Here is a 23499-nt window from a genome sequence, read left to right on the forward strand (position 1 = left end):
ATTTCTTTTTAAAATTTTAATTTATGTTTATAATTCCGTATGTTAGATATTCTTTCTGCTGAAGAATTGAGCCCCATTCTCCTACGTAGTAGGTAGGTATTCTTACTATTGTGACATCGAAGGCTTATCTATCTTCTATATATTATCTATATATATATATATATATATATATATATATATATATATATATATATATATATATATATAATATAGTTGTTTGTCTGTCTGTTGACTGACGTCATGTTTGTGTGTCGACTGACTTCATTATAAGGATTAAGCATTATGCCGTCATGAAGTTGTTTGTCGACTCACATCATGTTTGTCGACTGACAAAATTACAGACCGGGACACAGGAGACACAAATAACGACCGGGACACAGGGAATATAAATGACGACCGGGACACTCAAAGAGAAATTACAGACTGGGACACCGGGACACAAATGACGACCGGGACACAGGGAATAGAAATGACGACCGGGACACAGGGACACAACTACAACGGGGACGCCGGGGGGCACAGGGGGGGGGATAAACAAATGACGACGGGGACACAGGGAATGTTCGATTAGCAATCACCATCAACAAAGTTCAAGGGCAATCATTAGAATAATGAGGTATAGATCTGAATACGGATTGTTTTTCCCATGGACAATTGTATGTTGCATGTTCAAGAGTCGGTAAACCTGACAATCTATTTATATGCACAGACAATGGGACAGCGAAGAATGTTGTATATTCGCAAGTTTTACGTAGTTAAAAACATAAATATATCTATCTATATTCACAGGTGGGACACAGGGACACAACTACAATGTCGCGTAACTAATATGGCGCGTAACGACTCACGCGCGTGGGGGGCGTGGGGGGCTTTGGACTCATCCATACAATCACATAGGTCAAACAGCATAGCCATACACAATCAACCATAAAAAATAATCCATGGACAGGCAGTCATGTCGTCAATAAGTATAAGTCTTCATTTACCAAACAATAGAAAAAATAATATAGACAAATAATTCAGAGGCAACAACCCAACACAAGGGCTCATCAGGAGAATACACTGGCCTATATAGGGTTTCGCCACTTTAAACCGATTGTCAGGTTTACCGACTCTTGAATATGCAACATATAATTGTCCATGGGAAAAACAATCCGTATTCAGATCTATACCTACCTCATTATTCTAATGATTGCCCTTGAGCTTTGTTGATGGTGATTGCTAATCAAACATTCCCTCGGTCCCCATCGTCATTTATATATCCCCCTGTGCCCCTCGGCGTCCCCGTTGTAGTTGTGTCCTTCCAGTCGTCATTTATAGTCGACAAACATGACGTCAGTCGACACACAAACATGACATCAGTCGACACACACGTCCGGTCGGTATATACATTTGTTTTTGAATTGGTATATGATGAAATAAATTTTTTGTTTTTTTCATTTTTTCTTTTTAGTTTTTTTTTTGGTTTTTACTTTTTTTTTAGCTTTTTTAGTTGGTTTTCTTTTTTCTTTTTATTTTTTTTATGTAGTTTTTACCTTTTTTATTTTTTTTTTATTTTTATTTTTTTTTTAGTTTTCTCCTTTGTTTTTCAGTTTTTTCCTTTTTTTAGTTTTTTTTTCTTTTTCAGTTTTTAGTTTTTTTGTAGTTTTTTTTTATTATTTTTTAGTTTCTTTTTTCTTTTTAGTTTTTTTGTAGTTTTTACCTTCTTTTTTAGTTTTTTTTACTTTTTTAGTTTTTAGTCTTTTTTTTTAGTTTTTTTTTCTTTTTTAGTTTTTAGTTTTTTACCTCTTTTTAGTTTTTTTTATTTTTTTTAGCTTTTTTTAGTTTTTTCAGTATTTACTTTTTAGTTTTTTTTGTAGTTATTACCTTTTTTAGTTTTTTCTTCTTTCGTATTAATGCGAAAGCCACGGTTCGAACCTGGAACCTCTCGGACCTAGAACCTGGAACATAACGCTTTACCAACTCAGCTACTTCGGCTTGAATACATTCGTTTTTGAAGTGGTATATGGTGAAATAATTCAGACGTCATATGCAGACAAACACGACGTCAGTCGACAGACAGACAGACACACAAACGAACAACTTATTCATATATATATATATATATATATATATATATATATATATATATATATATATATATATCTTCTATCTATATATATAAAAATAAGTTGTCTGTCTGTCTGTCTGTGTGTCAGGTGACGTCATGTTTCTGTGTCGACTGACGTCATGTTTTCGACTGACGAAATTACGAAATTACATTGGGACACAAATGACGACCAGGACACCGGCGCATAGGGAATATAAATGACGACCGGGACACTCAAAGAGAAAGCGACCGGGACACAAGGAATGTTCAATTAGCAATCACCATCAACAAAACACCGTCAACAAACCATCACAAATGACGACCGGGACACAGTTAGTATAAATGACGACCAGGACATAAGTAAAAAAAAAACTAAAAAAAAGGTAAAAACTACAAAAAAACTAAAAAGAAAAAAACAAACTAAAAACTAATAAAAAAACTAAAAAAGCTAAAAAACTAAAAAAACTAAAAAATAAAAAAGACTAAAAAAAAGGAAACAAAAAGAAAAATAAAGGAGAAAAACAAAACTAGAAAAATAAAAATAAAAAAAAACTAAAAAGAAAAAAGAAAAAAAACTAAAAAAACTAAAAAATGTAAAAACCAAAAAAAAAAACTAAAAAGAAAAAAAGGGGAAAAATACAAAAATTTATTTCATCATTTACCATTTCAAAAACGAATGTATATACAGACTTGGACACCGGAATACAAATGACGACCGGGACACAGGAATATAAATGACGACCAGGACACAGGGACACAACTACAACGGGGACGCCGGGGGGCACAGGGGGATATATAAATGACGATGGGGACACAGAGAATGTTCGATTAGCAATCACCATCAACAAAGCTCAAGGGCAATCACATAAATGACGACCGGAACACATGGAATATAAATGACGACCGGGACACCGGGGGGCACACGGGGATATATAAATGACGACGGCGACACAGGGAATCGTCGATTAGCAATCACCATCAACAAAGCTCAAGGGCAATCATTAGAATCATGAGGTATAGATCTGAATACGGATTGTTTTCCCATGGACCATTATATGTTGCATGTTCAAGAGTCGGTAAACCTGACAATCTATTTATATGCACAGACAATGGGACAGCAAAGAATGTTGTATATTCGCAAGTTTTACGTAGTTAAAAACACACATATATATATATATATATATATATATATATATATATATATATATATATATATATATATATACATATATATATATATATATATATATATATATATCTATATTCACAGGTGGGACATAGGGACACAACTACAATGGCGCGTAACGACTTACGCGCGCGGGGGGGCTTGGGGGGGGGCGCGAAGCGCCCCCACCAACTTGGTGTTGCCCCCACCAACAGCTAGTATATATATATATATATATATATATATATATATATATATATATATATACTAGCTGTTGGGGTGGCGCTTCGCGCCACCCCAACACCTAGTTGGTGGGGGCGCTTCGCGCCCCCCCAAGCCCCCCCGCGCGCGTAAGTCGTTACGTGCCATAATAGTTACGCGCCATTGTAGTTGTGTCCCTATGTCTCACCTGTGAATATAGATAGATATATATATATGGTTTTAACTACGTAAAACTTGCGAATATACAACATTCTTTGCTGTCCCATTGTCTTTGCATATAAATAGATTGTCAGGTTTACCGACATTTGAACATGCAACATATAATGGTCCATGGGAAAACAATCTGTATTCAGATCTATACCTCATGATTCTAATGATTGCCCTTGAGCTTTGTTGATGGTGATTGCTAATCGACCATTCCCTGTCCCGGTGTCCCGGTCGTCATTTACATCCCCCTGTTTCCCCCGGTGTCCCCGTTGTAGTTGTGTCCCTGTGTCCCGGTCGTCATTTATATTCCCTGTGTCCCGGGTCCCGGTCGTCATTTGTATCCCGGTGTCCCAGTCTGTATATACATTCGTTTTTTAGTTTTGTTTTTCTCCTTTATTTTTTTCCTTTTTTTTTCTTTTTTAGCTTATTTAGATTTTTAGATTTTTTAGTTTTTTTTATTAGTTTTTAGTTTTTTTTTCTTTTTAGTTTTTTTGTCCCGGTCGTCATTTATATCCCCCTGTTTCCCCCGGTGTCCCCGTTGTAGTTGTGTCCCTGTGTCCCGGTCGTCATTTATATTCCCTGTGTCCCGGTCGTCATTTGTATCCCGGTGTACCGGTCTGTATATACATTCGTTTTTTAGTTTTGTTTTTCTCCTTTATTTTTTTTCCTTTTTTTTTCTTTTTTAGTTTATTTAGATTTTTAGATTTTTTAGTTTTTTTATTAGTTTTTAGTTTTTTTTTCTTTTTAGTTTTTTTGTAGTTTTTACCTTCTTTTTAGTTTTGTTAATTTTTTTTTTTACTTGTGTCCTGGTCGTCATTTATACTCCCTGTGTCCCGGTGCTTTGTTGATTGCTAATCGAACATTCCTTTTGTCCTGGTCGCTTTCTCTTTGAGTGTCGTCATTTATTAGTTTTTTCCTTTTTTTTTAGTTTTTTATTGGTTTTTACCTTTATTTTAGCTTATTTTTCAGTTTTTTCCTTTTTTTTAGTTTTTTTTTATTTTTTTTTTTTTTTAGTTTTTTACCTTTTTTTAGTTTTTTTAGTTTTTTTAGTTTTTTAGCTTTTTTACTTTTTTTATTAGTTTTTAGTTTTTTTTTGTAGTTTTTGCCTTTTTTTAGTTTTTTCAGTTTTTTTTTTAGTTTTTTATTGGTTTTTACCTTTATAGTTTTTTTAGTTTTTTAGCTTTTTTATTTTTTTTATTAGTTTTTAGTTTTTTTTGTAGTTTTTGCCTTTTTTTAGTTTTTTCAGTTTTGACGTCACCTGATCCAGTTTTTTCAGGTGACGTCACCTGATCCACGATCCACAGATCCACAGACAACTTATTTTTATATATATAGATAGTTTTTTTTTTTTACTTATGTCCTGGTCGTCATTTATACTCCCTGTGTCCCGGTGCTTTGTTGATTGCTAATCGAACATTCCTTTTGTCCTGGTCGCTTTCTCTTTGAGTGTCGTCATTTATTAGTTTTTTCCTTTTTTTTTAGTTTTTTATTGGTTTTTACCTTTATTTTAGCTTATTTTTCAGTTTTTTCCTTTTTTTTAGTTTTTTTTTATTTTTTTTTTTTTTTAGTTTTTTACCTTTTTTTAGTTTTTTTAGTTTTTTTAGTTTTTTAGCTTTTTTACTTTTTTTATTAGTTTTTAGTTTTTTTTTGTAGTTTTTGCCTTTTTTTAGTTTTTTCAGTTTTTTTTTTAGTTTTTTATTGGTTTTTACCTTTATAGTTTTTTTAGTTTTTTAGCTTTTTTATTTTTTTTATTAGTTTTTAGTTTTTTTTGTAGTTTTTGCCTTTTTTTAGTTTTTTCAGTTTTGACGTCACCTGATCCAGTTTTTTCAGGTGACGTCACCTGATCCATCCATCCATCCACAGACAGACAACTTATTTTTATATATATAGATAGAAGATATATATATATATATATATATATATATATATATATATATATATATATATATATATATATATATATATATATATATATATATATATATATATATATATATATATAAGTTGTATGTTTGTGTGCTTGTCCGCATATGACGTCATTATAAGTATATAAGATTTTGTGTATGACGTCATTATATGAATATAAGGGGGCGATTGAAAGAGAAATTTTAGTATAAATCCTGCAATGGTAGAAGAAACAGCCGAGGAAGCTGCTCAAACAGTTAATTAAAAGAGAAATTTTAGTATAAATCCTATAATGGCAGAAGAAACAGCCGAGGAAGCTGCTCAATGAGTTAATGCCAAAAGGCTTGCGACTAATAGAGAAAGTAAGAAAAGAAAGCGTGCCGAGGAATCACAAGAACAGCGTGAAAACAGGCGTGCGTCTCAAAGAGAAATTACCAAAAAAATTGTGCCGGGGAATCACAAGAAAAACGTGAAAACAGGCTTTCGGCTCAAAGAGAAATTGCCAAAAGAAAACGTACCGAGGAATCACAAGAACAACGGGAAAACAGGCTTGAGGCTCAAAACTTTGTTTAATGGAACTACGTCAGAATCTAAGCGTTTTTTTTATCAAACATCCGAAAATATAACTCATGTTTCCAAATGATGTCGTTTGGTGCCCAAATCGTAAATCAAGATGAGTTTATGCCTACTTTCAAAGTAAAAAGGCAAATTTATCATAGAGCAGGGTTCCTTCTACCATTCTCAGGTGAGGATCATAAATTTTTACAACTGTACTTCATCAGTGATAGCAATTCTGAATTGAATACACGTTGAAAAAGTTCTCCCGACGTTGAAAGCTCTATCGTTTCCCAATTGCAACATCTTTTCCACGAAAACAATGATTTAGTGTGCCTGTTCAAAACAGCAACCAATGTGATGCCTACTGCTTCGCATAAAATTGTTATTTCCACTGACAAAACGCCTATTGGCGAACATGTGCGTAGAAACAATGCTCCAACTATCGGCGAAGTGGCAATCGTTATGGTCGGTGTTCAGTTTTTACCTCGAGATATTATTCTTCATAAGCGAAACGCTCAGTTAGTAAGAATTGCTGAAACTCATCGATGCTACGATGCCCTACAATATCCTATCATTTTTTGGGATGGAGCCGACGGCTATCACTTTAATAATCTGTATATATATAAAAATAAGTTGTTTGTTTGTGTATCTGTCTGTCTGTCCGCATATGACGTCTGAATTATTTCATCATATACCAATTTAAAAACGAATGTATTCAAGCCGAAGTAGCTGAGTTGTTAAAGCGTTATGTTCCAGGTTCTAGGTCCGAGTGGTTCCAGGTTCGAACCTCGGCTTTAACATTAATACAAAAGAAGAAAAAAACTAAAAAAGGTAAAAACTACAAAAAAAAACTAAAAAAAACAACTAAAAACTAATAAAAAAAACTTCCCAAACAGCTTCATTACTGCTTATGTATCTTCCAGCCTGATATTGTACGATTTCATCGAAATCTTTGATTTCGGGCTGCAAGCCAAAAACTGCCATGTCACTGCCTTTGTTGACGTATTTACATATGTATTTGATTGCCTTTACGGAGTTACAGTATTCAACGTTTATGTGTGCATTAAATGTTTTTGATAATAATGGGGAATATGGAACAACCCACTGGTTATCTACTTCGATGGTGGTACCGTTACGCTTCTTTATTATTGCTGTTTTACCGCCATCTTCAGTAGATCTTCTTCTATATTGTGGTGAATCACCATGCATGGTGAATTTTCAATCAGTGCACCGCAAGGTCCATGTATCGTATTTTTTACAATAATATCATCTAACCCCTTATCGACATTTTTATCAGGTATTTCAGCGGAAATCACATCATCAATTTCGTTCGAAGTAATTTTTTTATGTAGCCAGATTAGTATATGTGCGTGTGGCAAACCTCGTTTTTGCCATTCCACTGAGTACATCCAGCATCGCACTGACCCAAACACTTCAAGTTTTACAATGTAGTTTATCAGTGATTTCAACTTTTGCCGGAAGACACGGGCCGTAATGTCATGCCTATGAACCGCCGATTGTCCTTGAAGTAAAAGCTGCAGTATTCTCGTCCCAAGATTGATTAAATGTAAATGTAATAAATAAATCTGGACGACCATAGAGACGAACATACGCAATAGCATCTTGAGCATATTCATGCATATGACGGGGAGTGCCAGCATATGACGAAGGTAAAATTGTTAATCTTCCAACGTTTGTGGTATTACCGTCATTTATAACTGCATCTCGCAAATGAATGTATTGTTCAGAGCGGAGCTTGGTCTGATTCAGGCGGATATATAGCAAACGTTCTGATTCAATTTTAGCATACATATCAACGACGAATTGGTGAAACAATTCACGGCATTTTAAAATATAATTTTCTTCATCCTGCCAAATCATTAGTCTATAGGAATAATAATGCATTGCACTGCATTTCTTATTCATTTCTTTGTTAGTGGCTGGATTCATCAATTTAATATTAAAGTGATAGCCGTCGGCTCCATCCCAAAAAATGATAGGATATTGTAGGGCATCGTAGCATCGATGAGTTTCAGCAATTCTTAACAACTGAGTGTTTCGCTTATGAAGAATAATATCTCGAGGTAAAAACTGATCACCGACCATAACGATTGCCACTTCGTCGATAGTTGGAGCATTGTATCTACGCACATGTTGGCCAGGAGGCGTTTTGTCAGCGGAAATAACAATTTTATGCGTATCAGTAGGCATCAAATCGATGGCTGTTTTGAACAGACGCACTAAATTATTATTTTCGTGGAAAAGATGTTGCAATTGGGAAACGATTGTCCTTTCAACGTTGGGAGAAATTTCGCAACGTGCATTCAATTCAGAATTTATATCACTGATGAAGTACAATTGTAAAAATTTATGATTCTCGCCTGAGAATGGTAGAAGGGACCCTGCTCTATGATAAATTTGCCCTTTTACTTTGAAAGTAGACATAAATTGATCTGGATTTTCGATTTGGGCTCCAAACGACGTCATTTGGAAACATGAGTTGTATTTTCTGATTTTTGACAAAAAACGCTTAGATTCTGACGTAGCTCCAGTAAGGAAAGTCTTCAATGGCTCTGGTGGTGCAGCCAATAGAGGAAGTTTAACTTTTCCTGAGGCGCAACACATTCCCATTGTTTCACCATTGAATTTCAAGGCCTTGCAATAGGGACAAATTTTAGACATTGTCCCGATTTGAACACATCTACTCAAGCTATAATCATCGACTGGGTTGTACCTGAATGCCAGGCGATAACTTTCAGGTTGCTCTGATTCCTCGGCACGCTTTCTTTTCTTACTTTCTCTATCAGCAGCAAGCCTGATTTCTTGCTGTTCTTGTGATTCCTCGGCACGCTTTCTTTTCTTACTTTCTCTATCAGCAGCAAGCCTGATTTCTTGCTGTTCTTGTAATTCCTCGGCACGCCTTCTTTTTTCACTTTCTCTTTTAGCAGCAAGTCTGCTTCCGCGTTGCTCTGGTAGTTCCTCGGCACGCTTTCTGTTCTTTCTTTCTTTATCAGCCTCAAGCCTGTTTCCTTGCTGTTCTTTTGATTCCTCGGCACGCTTTCTGTTCTTTCTTTCTCTATCAGCCTCAAGCCTGTTTCCTTGCTGTTCTTTTGATTCCTCGGCACGCCTTCTTTTTTCACTTTCTCGTTTAGCAGCAAGTCTGCTTTCGCGTTGCTCTGGTAGTTCCTCGGCACGCTTTCTTTTCTGACTTTCTCTATCAGCAGCAAGTTTTTTGGCATAGACTCTTTGAGCATCTTCATCGGCTTTTGCCATGGTAAGTTAATCAGTCATTGTAAACTTAAACATTAATAGATTTCTACGTGAACATATGTCTTAAATATCTTGAATGACGTCACCGTCAAAGCAAAAATGACGACAACTAATTTCATGACGTCAGTCAACACAGAAACATGACGTCACATGATCCACAGACAGACACACGGACAGACAACTTATTTTTATATATATATAGATATATTGAAATATTTGTGCAATTCCCAATTTTTTGGTTTTTTCTTTTTTTTTATTTTTTAGCTTTTTTAGTTTTTTTTTCTTTTTAGTTTTTTAGCTTTTTTTAGTTTTATTTTCTTTTTAGTTTTTTACCTTTTTTATTTTTTGTATTTTTTTATTTTTAAGTTTTTTTAGTTTTTTCTTTTTAGTTTTTTTTTAGTTTTTTACCGTTTTTCTTTTTTCAGTTTTCTTTTTATTCTTTATTTTTCAGACGTAAATACATATCGTCGAACCTTTGTTTTTTTTTTACTAAAATCTGGTAGGCATTGATGACCTTATCCAAGTCAAAATCCCAAACCCAATCATCATCGCTATCATTTTCAGTTTTGATACGTTTTGACTCTCGCTGTCCAGGTGGATTTTCATCTAACTGCGCGGTTTTGCGTTCTTTAGCCGCAAGCCTTTTGGCATAAACCCTTTGAGCAGATTCCTTGGCTGTTTCTTCTGCCATTGTAGGATTTATACTAAAATTTCTCTTTGAATTAACTATTTTAGCAGCTTCCTCGGCTGTTTCTTCCGTCATTTTAAGATCTATACTAAAAATTCCTCTTATGCAAAGCTTGCTAAAGCTCAACAATTTATAATAAACCTCAAATTTTAAGTATCTGTTTTAAGGTTTCCGAATTACTTTAGTCTATGGTTAAAATATTTCGAAACATTTATGCAATTCCCAGTTTTTACATTTTAGTTTGTTTTCGTTTATATATATATAGAAGATATAACCTGGCGTAACGGACAGACAACTTATTTATATATATATAGAAGATAGATATTATATATCTATATTTACAGGTGGGACACAGGGACACAACTACAATGGCGCTCAACGGCTTACGCGCGCGGGGGGGCTTAGGGGGGCGCGAAGCGCCCCCACCAACTAGGTGTTGGGGTGGCGCGAAGTGCTACCCCAACAGCTAGTATGTATATAAATAAGTTGTTTGTCTGTGTGTCTGTCTACTGACGTCATGTTTGTCAACTGATATATCTATCTATATATATATATATATATAAATAAGTTGTCTGTGTGTCTGTCGAGTGACGTCATATTTGTCGACTGACGAAATTACAAACCGGGACATCGGGACACTAATGACGACCGGGACATCCGGGTCGCAGTGGCAGCTAGCTCTGGGTTGCAGCGGTAGATAGCAACCTAGTAAGAGACGATCATCTTCCATACTAAATATACAATGACCTATAGCTCCTAAAAATGTCCAAAACTCATATACAGGAGACATCCAGTATCTTGGCCTGAATAACAAAAAGCATGTTGGCTTCAGAAACAACAAAAGTGGCTCGAACCACGATATTCTGCATCGACGGCATCTTTTTCTCTGTGTTATTTCTCCTCAGCTAGCCGGACACTAGAAAATCGTAGAGCTGTTTAATGGGTCATTTCAATGGAAATTGCTACAGCTAATGCTTTTTGTAATTCAAAAACAAATGGTTTTAAAATGGAATGACTTTTTACAAAAAACTGCATTTTCATGCACAAACTTGATAAATGATGTCATAATCGTAGTTTGTAATTATATATGGCGTAATGAGTTAAAGCAATGTTTTCAACTGGTCAAATATAGCACAATAACCCAAAGAAGCAAGAATCATTCTCCACAAAAGGTTTTTCTTTCACGAGCTTGGTGCTCTGTATAAACATAACCTCCAGGTATCCGTTCTTTTGTTCATTCTTATAAATAGAGGAAGACCATCACGATCATTAGGGGGGGCTAAACAAGCTCAACTAGAATGAAAATCAGCTGCTTCAGCGTCTTCAGCTTGAGTTATTTTGGTTTCAGCTGCTTTGAGTTGAACCTCAGCACCAGCGCTTTTTGGTATTGCTTTCTTAGATAATGCTTTCTTAGAACTTTTTTGCACGGACGCTTCTCCAGTCTCGTTTTCCTTTGGTGTTTTCTCGGCGGCGGCAGCTTCTTCAGTTGTGTTTTTTTTTATTTCATTTGGTTCAAGCAGATGAAGCTTGACAGCAACTAGAAAATAAACTGTAAAGAGAAAATAACCTATCACAATAATGGACATTTTTCGAATGAACAAAAGCAGACATTTGACCGAAACTAGTGCTTTCTAACTCCTACTTATTTAATTTTCTTTCAAAAATAAATCAGCAGTGGTATTTTTTTTCAGATATCGATTCTATTCAGCTTTTAAGGACAAGATATTTTTGCAATTAATGTTATGTTAGAATTTTCTGTTAAATTTAACACAGTTTTATTTTGTTATTCCAGCTTTTGATGCAATGTACCTCTAAAATCTCTTAATTCATTTATTTTCATAGATCTTAATTTAAGAATTTAAGCAAACGAAAAACCGAACTAATTTCAAAATTTGCAATTTTTTCTGGTTTTAATTGAAAAATTTAAATTATTGCTCAAACACCCAAAATATATTTGCCGTTTGCAGTAAAGACCTCGACTAGATATTTACCTGATTATACATAGGAAAAATCCTACGGTTTTTTCTTTATTGAAATAGTAAGAGACGAGCATCAAGGAATCTGGCTGCTAACTAGGTTCAGTATATACAATTGTCTTTTCGTCTAATGATCGGTTCTTAATATAAAACAATTAAAGACAAAAAAAGTAATTTAAATTTTTTCAGGCACTCTTCCGGACTGAATTAAAAAATTAAAATTATTACTCGAACACCATAAATACTTTTGCAGTTTGTAGTTAAATGAAATTATTTTATTTAAAATTTTTGGGAATTATTCTAGTTTCAGTCGATTTAAAATAAAGAACGCTAGCTGATAGTAGCCGAATCTATCTATCTATATATATATAGATATATAAATAAGTTGTATGTATGTATGTTTGTTTGTTTGGAAAAAGAGGGTTTGCAGTATTATCATCCGTATTTCTAAGTTATTTGTTAAATTTGGCTTCACAATTGTTTGAAAAACTGCTGTACTCAATTTCAATCTTATCAGAGGCAACGCTTTAGCGTTGCCTCTAGTTAAGGCCATACTGCTCCAATTTTTTTCCCAGAGTTACATGAAGAATCGATATAAGTGATCATAATTGGCGTTAGTCAAGATTATAGTAAAGAACGACCTCTAGCCGTATAACCGAAATAATCTATTTAGAACATAACTTGAAACAAGCACTCCATAAAAGGATCGATATTGTTCATTATACATTTGCACTATGTAAGTATCATATGTATTTACATAAAGGATCGATGTAGTTCGTTGAAATCCAGATTGCTGCAGTATCTAGCAACCTAGTAAGAGACTATCACGGCCCATAGAAAAAATGAAAGAGGGTCATAATTCTTAAAACTAGAATCAGATAAAAAAAACGAAGCACACTATTAGAACCACCTTATCTGATACCTCTATTTAGGAATCTTACAGTCCTTTGGCTTGAACAACAAGGGAAATAAATTGGCTCGAAAATCAATGAAAGTAGCGGTAACCATGGTATTCTTCATATACGGCATCTTTTTTTTCTTTTTTGCTGCTAGCTTGGCACTGAAACAATGTTGAGAGTTGTTTAATGACTCAGTTTAAAGGAAATGGCTCCATGCAGTGCCTTTTGTAATTAAAAACAAAATAGTTTTTAAAATAGAATAATTTTATAACCAAAAACTCCATTTTTCTATAGCATTGTAGTAGCTTTTGTTATTATAACATCTGAAATCATCGGATTCATTGGAACATCAGATAGACCTGAAACCTAGTAAAGAACAAACTATGGCACATCGTATCTATAAGTTAAGATACTACGAGCATCTTTTGAGAATCCGGGCTGCAGCGGTAGTACATAAAGGGTTGATAAAGTTCATTATGAATGGGGCAGATGCTAGTGTCGTCGGATATAGCTGAAACCTAATAAAGAACGAACTCCAGCCTATACTAACTGAAGTTTTAATTTAAAGAATCTGGGCTGCAGCGATAGTTAGCAGTAGTAGGGGCCCTTTGAATTTAAGGACGTCAATCAGGGGTATACTATTTGAGCTACTATTCCCTCAAGACGCTATTACCCACACCTGGATCCTACACAATACTACAGTACATCTGTATTTTATGTAATAGGAATTGTTTGTCTCCTCATGCAAATGTTTTCTTCAAGATGCATATGTTTGTTACGTAATTCTATAGGGAGGTGTTGGTTACATAATACGAGATTGTTTGCCTGCGTTGAATATGACGTGATATTGCATGACTTTTTAGATTTATTGAGGATGACGTGATTTTGCGTGACTTGCTAGAGCTCATGGCTCGCTAGTCAAGTTGGGAACCCCTGTCTGTAACTGAGGACAGTGCACTCGTATGTGTTATGTATTGGAGGCGCACACGTGGATGTTAAGCAATGGCCGTGTACATTTGGGTGTTTCGTAATGACGGCACCCGTGTAGATGTTACGTCATGATACGGCACACGTGAGTGTTACGTAATGACACGTGGGATGTTATCTAATGCTTCAAGAGATGATCGTTTTTCGTCAAGATTTTATTTTCTTCAAGGCGTTTTTTTCGTCGAGATATTTTCTTCGGGTTGTTTTTCTTTCAAGGCGTTTTGAGATCTTTTTCTTCGAGATTTTTTTTCTTTTCTTCAAAACCTTCTTTCCATGGACACCTTTTTTGTTTTCTTTGAGACATTTTCTTTCAGATTCTCTCCTCAGAGGGCCTTTATAGTCCTTCATCAAAGATTTTTCGGCTCTAGGATTGAATGTGTGACCAGAGGTTTCCCCCAATGGAACGGTGCCTTAGACACCCGGACCAATATATGAGCATATCACTCAATGCCTTTTTGATGTTCATTCCAAATATAGTTACTAATTTGCTCGGAAATTCAATTGGAAGCCCTTTATAGACCCTCAAAGATGGTACCTTTTCTCTTATTTTTGGCTCTAGAAAAGGGTTAAAATACTTTTTAAAAACTTGCCATTAGATTATAAAACCTTTTTGTTGAAGTTACGCAATCAATAGGCATTGGTTTTCATGATCCAATTGGATAAACAGTTTAAAAATTACTTAATCTTGCCATAGTCACTTTACTCCATTTCTATCCTATTAAAAAATAAGTTATCTGAACACTAATTATTGCTCAACATTACAATAGCAAACAGGAAAGCAAGCAATATCAGTGAAGAAAAATACACATAGTTTTCCTTCTACAAAGATGCTAGAAAAGAAATCAAATTAAACAATATTTAAGCTTAGGTTATGAAAGTGAAAAAACAGAAAAAAAATCTACATCCCTGACTTTTTCTAGCTTACATTTTAAAACTACACCATAGCCTCTTAATACATTGGGGATGGATGATCATATCCTCAAGAAAAGGTATGTTCAAGGATTCTTTTTTAAAGGTCCATAAAAGGCTAATAACTAACTGTTTAGTGGATACTAACTGCTCCCTACTTAAACCCTTGCTAGACTTGAGATCCCTTTATTTTCCTTGTTGTGCTTCTTTTAATTTTTTGAAGTTACATGACCAGCTTCCTCCTGCCTAATGTAGTAATATATCTTTTATTTCTGAGCAATCTGCCCTTACAATAATTTTCAGGTACCTTATCAGTAACTCATGTGCCTTTAACCCTCCAATAGCTTGTGACGTTATTTAGAACACTCTCCTAGAGTCTGCACAGGCTCTATTGGGCCTCTATACAGGCTCCTAGGGAATATTCATCCTTTTTCTCTTTCGTTGGAAATGTTTCTGTTAATTCGCAAATTTGATTAGCAAGTTTCTACCATAAAAAACTGTCTTAAAATTTGTTATTCATTTTTGCTCAGACCCCTGGGAGAGGGAGGTTTCAGCTCCAGAGCTTTCTTATACTTTTGTTTTAGATTTCTGGAAAAATTATTGGTTTTATTCTTTTTTTACGGATAGCTGATTTGTGTGTACATCATGTTGTTGTTTTTTTGTTTTTTTTTAGCTAAAAACAATTTTCCCTGTCCTCTCAGCAGAAAAGCAAGTACTACTATTCAGTGCAACTATGACAGACACATTAGAAAAAATGAGGACATTGGTTATGAAAAAGGTAAGATCCTTGTATACGGTGAATTTTACCAGCACTTCTTCTATAATCTCTAGAAATATAAGGTGAATTTTACTGGTACTTCTTCTAGAATTTCTCCAGGTAGGGAGCCAAATACGTGATCTTTTTCGAGGTTTTCTATTCATGGGTAGAAAGTTTTCAGGAAGTGATTTGCTTTTTTATTCGAAACTAAATCTTAAACATTCATATAATAGGCTAGTAGTTTATCCCTTCCAAACCATTAAGGTATGAAGGGTTGAGCTGAAAGGAATGAAATTGTCATAATAGAACAAGAAATTCCAAGACATAAAATACAAATGAAATTGTAAAGTTGTTTTGCCGATACAGGCGCGTCAGGAGCAGGGAACCGTTATCTCACAGTTTCCTCAAATTACAATTTGCCTATTTTTGTTATTATCGAAGTTGTCCTCCTGTCACCAAATTATCGGCAACCTAAAAATAAGTTCTTACGTTGCCATTCTGACAGTATTTTTGGTGCAATGAAAATGGTGTCTTAGCTCACTATAGCCATGGAAATTCAAGGTTCAATGGTTCACAAGCAATAATTTTGGTGGAAGCTCTGTTGTATCATCTTTAGTCTTGTCTGAATTTGAAGGCCAACCATAAAGACGTAAATGTATCAAAACGAAATTACTAGTCAATACAATAAAAAAACTGAAAAGTCTGCATGAATTTAATATAATACAGACATTAGAGGATGCAACCGTAGCAAAGACAGAATCTTTTATCGTTGGCTTGCGTTGTAGAAAAGATTTTTTTTTCAACATGTGGATTAATGAGTCTAATTTTTTGCCTATTTTAGCTACACAGCTGCTCTGTTAAGACTATGGCAGTTTTTGACAGTCTCTATGAGATCTCTAAGTAATGTTTAATAAATTGGGAAATACGAGTCAGAAGTCTTGTTTGGGCTCCACTTTTTAACCTATGACCCATTCACTGTTTTGCCATACTTCCTTAAAGATAAATGTTTCAACCTGTCCACTTGTATTTTTACTGTAGGATTTATCGTTGAAAACGATCCATATTGTGATTTTAATCGCTTCATGGGCCTATTTATAGAAAAAAAATGTGCAATGAATAGAGTGTGTTAATAAAATGTAAAAAGCACAAGCCCCTTTAAAAACAATTTTTAAAGCCTGATTGACCTCAAAATGGCCAACATTTGGAAAAATTTATCCCCGTTCCTGTAGAACAGCTTGCCCCTGCTCAACCCACTGCACTTTACACCAAGGTTTAACTTCCGCTTCGGAGGAATTAAAACATGGTCCCAAATTTGTAGTAATTTCTTTATAGAATGCTTTAACAAATGAATGTGCTTAATCGTGTACATGTGGAGTAGTATATCGAGTTTTAACCAGGAAGTTAGCTCCATCTTTTTTTTTGGGGGGGGAGGGCAATAGGAGCCTATATTCAGCTAGTCAGGGGGCATGGGCTACACAATAATTTTTATTCAAATTATTGGGGGGGTGTTGCCCCCCTCCCCTTGAAGCGACATGTTCTAGTTTTAAATAAAATAAAGGTTATGTAAAGTGTTCACTAATATAATAGTTTCATTGTTTAATCGCAAGTTAATATATATTGAGAGGCATAAACAAATAAACATTTGCTGCTTTACAAATAAAACAAATAAAACATTTATAACGGTCAATCGTGTTCGTTTTAAGTGGTAGTGCAGCGGTTTTAAGCAAAAAAAAAAAAAATCTTTTTAGCTGAGTAATATAAAAATCTGCCGAATTTCAATAGTAGGATGAAAATAAAAAGCAAATACTTCCATTTTTAATAAAGAAAAAAATCCTTTTAATGAGGCTAAGCCTTAAATGATTACCCAGTATGAAGCCAAATCAGTTAAAATCAATTCCGTACAATATCCAGAGAATAACCTGACGAAGGCCATGTTATGAATAGCAAGTGGAAATACCGAATAAAACAAAGAACCGAAAAACATAACTTTTCGCACAAGGGCATATTCCATTTTAGGGAAACATAAGTAATTCAGAAAGAAAACATAAGAAATTGCATGCTAGCAAAATAGGACTCGTCCGAAAAACCTCAATAGCATAGTTGGACATGTTTTGTTCTGACTGTCAGTAACAGCAATTTTTTTCAAAAATTTTATACAGCTGTGTGTTTTGATGTGCTTTTTACTTCTTACTCTAAGCTGACCTCTGTCAATAAGGTAATTCAATCAACCATAGTGAATGGACCATAAGCGATATAATTTCTTCTTACATAAATATAATTAAAAGAAGTTAATGCTACAGTGAAGTTCAATCTATATTTTCGTAAGAAGCAAATGTTGACTGCTAATGGCATATTCCTATCCCAACTGCGTCTGATTCTAATCTTGGGCATTTCTAACCCTCTCCCTTTGAATTTGTTGATTTATTTTGTCGATTGACTTATTTTTAATTTGTTATCTTGTGTGGATTTGATTTAGAATGCACTAGCGTTGCAGTATATCCACTGTTGAACTCAAAGTATCATTAGGGAAATGTTTTTGTTGCATAATTATAAATAGTTTCTCTTTTAGCCCTTTTTCTATGAGGCGCCTGCTCAAGTAGCGACTGCTGATAGATTAGATGAGAAATGTATCTTGATACCGGCCTACGTCAAAGATGGATATCTAACACATCTTGTCTTGAAATTTAGAAAAGAAAATCCTAAAGGATCGTGCATTGTGTTCACTGATACATGCAAGTAAGCTAGTTCTAATTTTATCGCTAATTATAGGATTAATGAAAAAAAAAAATGCTGACTCAAGACGTTAAATTCTAGGCTGTGACTAGGCAAATTAAAAATTATAACAAAGTTCGAACAAAAAACCTGGCTATTTGAAAATAAACTTTTATTGTATCGAAATCTTGTTCCATTTGAAGCTATTGAAGTATGTTCGAAGACGGTTTGGCAGAGTTTGAAATTCAAATTTTTAAATTTCAGAATCAAAGCAGATTGTTCTTATACGATTGTCTCTAAGAACAAGAGTTACAGCTCATATGGCACTTGTGACGAGGTTGGAAGGGCCAAGAGCTAATATGGCATGAGCTCTTGCAAAATTCTAAGAATCAAAAGATTGGTTTAAAAGGAAAATCGGAGGCTTAATACCGATCAGGATTTAAAATAAGAGCTCTGAGATACGAGGTCTTTCTAAATATCAAAATTCATTAAGATCCGATCACCCGCTCGTAAGTTATAAATACCTCACTTTTTCTAATTTTTCCTCTCCCTTCAGCCCCCCATATGGTCGAATCGGGAAAACGACTTTATGAAGTCAATTTGTGCAGGTCCCTAACACGCCTGCCAATTTTCGTCGTCCTAGCACGTCTAGAAGCACCGAACTCGTCAAAGTACTGGGGCCCCCGAAATCCTCCAAAGAGAGCGGATCCAGTCCGGTTACGTCGATCACGTATCTAGGACTTGTACTTACTCTCCCCACCAAGTTTTATCCTGATCTCTCCACTATAAGTGTTTTCCAAGATTTCCCGTTTCCCCCTACGACTCCCCCCAATATCACCGGATACGGTTGGGATTTAAAATAAGAGTTCTGAGACACGACGTCCTTCTAAATATCAAAATTCATTAAGAGCCGATCACCCATTCGTAAGTTAAAATACCTGATTTTTTCAATTATTCCCTTTCCTCCAGCCCCCAGATGGTCGAATCGGGGAAACGACTGTTGTCAAATCAATTTGTGCAGGTCCCGGACACGCCTACCAATTTTCATCGTCCTAGTACGTCCAGGAGCACCGAACTCGCCAAAGCACTGGAAACACCCCCCCCCACTCCCCCAAAGAGAGCGGATCCGGTCCAGTTATGTCAAGAACGTATCTAGAATTTGTGTTTATTCTTCCCATCAAGTTTCATTCTGATCTCTCCACTCTATGTGTTTTACAAGATATCCGTTTTCAGGTTTCTGTTTCCCCCCTCCACCCCTATGTCCCTGGATCCGATTCGAATTGAAAACGGAGCATCTAAGACATAAGATCTTTCTATATATCAAGTTTTATTAAGACCCGATCACCCAATCTTAAGATAAAGATACCTCAATTATCATGTTTTCCAAGATTTCCGGTTTCCCTCTCCAACTCCTCTTAATGTCACCGGATCTTTTTGGGATTTAAAATAAGAGCTCTGAAGCACAAGATCCTACTAGATATCAAATTTCATTAAAATCTGATGACATGCTCGTAAGTTAAAAATACCTCATTTTTTCTAATTTTTCCGAATTACCCCCCTCCCAACTCCTCCAAAGAGAGCTAATCCGGTATGGTTATTTCAATCACGTATCTAGGACTTGTGCTTATTCTTCCCACCAAGTTTCATCCGGATCTCTCCACTCTAAGCGTTTTCCGAGATTCCCCCCTTCCAATGACACTGGATCTGCTCGGGATTTAAAGTAAGAGATCTGAGTTCCGAGGTCGTTTTAGATTTCAAATTTCTTTAAGATCCGATTACTCCTTCGTAAGTTAAAAGCACCTCATTTTTCCTAATTTTTCAGAATTAACCCTCCCCCCAACTCTCCCAAAGAGAGTGGATCCATTCCGGTTATGTCAATCATGTATCTAGTACTTGTGCTTATTATTCCCACCAAGTTTCATCCCCATCCCTCCACTATAAGTGTTTTCCAAGATTTCAGGTTTCCCCCTCCAACTCCCCCGGTTTCACCGGATCAGGTCGGGATTTAAAATAAGAGCTCTGAGAGATGATGTCCTTCCAAAAATCAAATATCTTTGGATCCACTCACCCGTTTGCTAGTTAAAAATACCTCATTTTTTCTAATTTTTCCGCCGCTCTTCTCCATGAGCTGAGCCTTCGTGTGCCCATTCTAAACACCAGTTTTCAAAATAGGAAGAATCGATTATCGAATTGACTTAGGTTTCTTTATTCACAAACTGAAAAACAATTTTACTGTTTACAAATGCAGTTCTTATGAAAAACATACGTTTTTGTATGCGCCAGTTTCAAAGTAAAACATTTCCAGAAAAAATAACTTTTTATATAGAGGGTTCTAAACCTAAATTGGAAAACTGAATCGTTTATTATTTATAAGACAAATAAAATATTGTAAGTGCAATTTGCAAATGGAAATTTAGTACGTTTGAGGCAAAAGCTGAGAAATGCCAAGAAAGCGGTAATATCTTGTCTAATGGAGTGAAAATTAGATCAAAGTTCTGCTCAAGTATTTATTAATGTAACAGTAAACGTTTGAAATGTCCTTCTCTAGGAAAAGTCAATGACACATTAAGCCTCGTTGGCTCAGTCGGTAGAGCGTACGTCTTATAATCAATGACACGTTAGTTGCTATTAATGGCTTTAGATTGGAAAGGCTAAGTATATTTTGGAAAGAGTTAAAATCGATTTTCCAAATGGTTTCTGTAAAAGTTTTGTTGATTCTTCAGGGAAATCACGTGCTTAGCTCTATTTTGACTAATTTACTTTTTTAATGTGGAACACTATTTGCTGTATTTCTGGAATAGTATGTTGACATGCATGGCCTAAACAATGGGTTTTTAATGCTTTGAAAATTTAATCACAGAAGCTGTCAAATATTATGTATGATGTTGAAAGAGCTTGGTTTCGAAAGTGTGTCGCTTCATTCCATGATGCCCCAAAGAGAGCGAGTTTCGGCTTTGGCAAAGTTTCGATCGAATAATGTAAGGATCCTTGTGGCAACTGATGTAGCTAGTAGAGGTAAGTGAATTTATCTCAAAAGCAAAGGAAATGTTTTTGTGGAATTCAAAAATATACGTTCTTTACTTGAAATTAATTCAAGACACGTTTTTAAGACGAGTAAGCTTTTTTAAAGACAAGTAAAGAACATTGTTAAAACCTAAAACAACACAAAATAAAGTCACAGAATAATTCCAACGTTAAACAAACCTAAACTAGACCCACGTTGCCCGGGCAACGTGAAGTGTTGCGGCAACCTTTGTCCGGCTTCGCCGACTAAGGTGTTGTGAGAGCAACACTTTGGCTTTGTTTCTTTGCTATCGATCAGTAATCACATGATCAAAGGCTATTCCTCAGCGTTGAAAAAACAACAACAAAAAAGTATCGAAAGAAGGGACTAAATTGACTTTGCAGCCAGTCGAAGTTGGTATTATAAAGCTATCCCTGACTTCTCAGGATCAAAATACCATAGGTGAAATTCTATTAAAGATTACAAAACTATCTCATTGTTTTACATTCTCGTTTGTGCTTGTTTCTTCACTATCGGTTAAGTGATGAAGTTGTCAGCCTATCGAAGTTTTTAAAAAGGTATGTTCAAACAAGAACGCAATCAGTTATCACATGACCAAAGGCTATTCCTCAGCATTGAAAAACAACAACTACAAAGTAATATCGAAAGAAGGGATCAAGTTGACTTTGCAGCCAGTTGAACTTTATCCTTTTCAATCGTAGATATCATGACGGATGAAAACTTGGAACAATATCTTATATAATCTAGCTGGTGTTATAAAGCTATCCGTAACTTTTCAGATTTAAAATACCATAGGTGACACTAATTATTACGAAACTACCTCATTGTTTTACGCTATCGTTTGTACCCGTTGCGTAAACACTTAATCCTTTCAGATTTAAAGAGATCGAATACAATGTGCACCAATTTGCACAAATTTCTAGCCCAAAGTGAACAGATTCTTACTTACAAGTCCCCGTCCCATGATAGACATCAAGTTTACCGGAAAAAAATAATGGATACACCAACTAGCAAAAGTTTCAAACCTCTCATCGCTGAAGATGATCGAAGCCAAAGAGCCGATTATTACTTACAAGTCCCCTACATGTCTTACCACTGGAACCAAATTAGTTAAACCATCAAATACATCGGAAACAAATAATAGGTACACCAACTAGCAAAAGGGGCAAACCCCTCATTTCCGAAGATGATTATGAGCTAACAGCCGTTTCTCGCCCAAAGTGAACCGATTCTTACTTATAAGTCCCTCTCCCATGATATGCATCAAGTTCACCGGAAAGAAATAAATGGATACACCAACTAGCACAGTTGCGAACCCCTCATCGCTGAAGTTGACTGTAGACTAACAGTATATTATTACTTACAAGTCACCTACATGTCTTACCACGGGAACCAAATTGGTTTTACCATCAAATACACTGGAAAAAAATGATACATACACCAACTAGCAAAAGTTGCTAACCCCTTATTGCCGAAGGTGATTATTCCCTAACAGCTGACTGTTGCTTACAAGTCCTTTATATGTCTCACAATTTAGATCGGCCTAGATATTCTTTCAGTATGAACCTTATTACTGAAGTTGTCAACCCCTTGGCACTTTCAAACTGGTATACCTCATGAAGGAATTTTTGTGCCAAAAAATGGATGTCACATACTTTGATCAGCTCATCAAGACCTATTGATTGCCGTCAAAAAAATTCTATCTGTCTTAGTTTAAAAGTTATTTTTTTTTGCCGCAGGCCAACTTTCTAACGTCACCACTTAGAAAGGAGCAAAGGATAAGCTCCAATTTCTTTAGCAATGAGAGAACTTTTAAAGTTTATTAGGCATATCTGATACCATTTCTCTACCGCAGTCCAAAGTCCGAAAAACCGAATGATAAAGTCAGCTGAAATCACGAACAGAAATGGGTAGACACAATAGATGGCAGCAGTTTCGGACCCGTGGGAAAATGCCACATTTTTGCTTCTGTAAATTTTTCTATTTATCACTCAAAGAAGATATATTAGCTGTGGGGCCGGGTAACTGCCGCATATATTTAACGCTTATAGATTTTAGTCCATCTTCAATTTGAAAGTGGTGCCTGCCTGCTTGCCTGATAGAACGGAGCTTTCCACTCGAAAGCAGAAA

At 35.4% G+C, this 23499-nt stretch overlaps 1 protein-coding gene across 1 annotated transcript in view; it reads left to right on the top strand.

Annotated features, from left to right (window-relative positions):
• LOC136039539 (probable ATP-dependent RNA helicase DDX49) overlaps positions 1 to 23499 on the top strand; it is a 58802-nt gene that overhangs the window by 16649 nt on the left and 18654 nt on the right. The window contains exons 4-6 of the mRNA XM_065723355.1: positions 15549 to 15653; positions 18202 to 18368; positions 21205 to 21359. Coding sequence (XP_065579427.1) covers positions 15549 to 15653; positions 18202 to 18368; positions 21205 to 21359 — 427 coding nt within the window. The remainder of the gene's footprint in view (positions 1 to 15548; positions 15654 to 18201; positions 18369 to 21204; positions 21360 to 23499) is intronic.

The sequence above is a fragment of the Artemia franciscana genome, chromosome 2 (genome assembly GCF_032884065.1).
Source record: "Artemia franciscana chromosome 2, ASM3288406v1, whole genome shotgun sequence".
In the NCBI taxonomy this organism is placed as follows: domain Eukaryota; kingdom Metazoa; phylum Arthropoda; class Branchiopoda; order Anostraca; family Artemiidae; genus Artemia; species Artemia franciscana.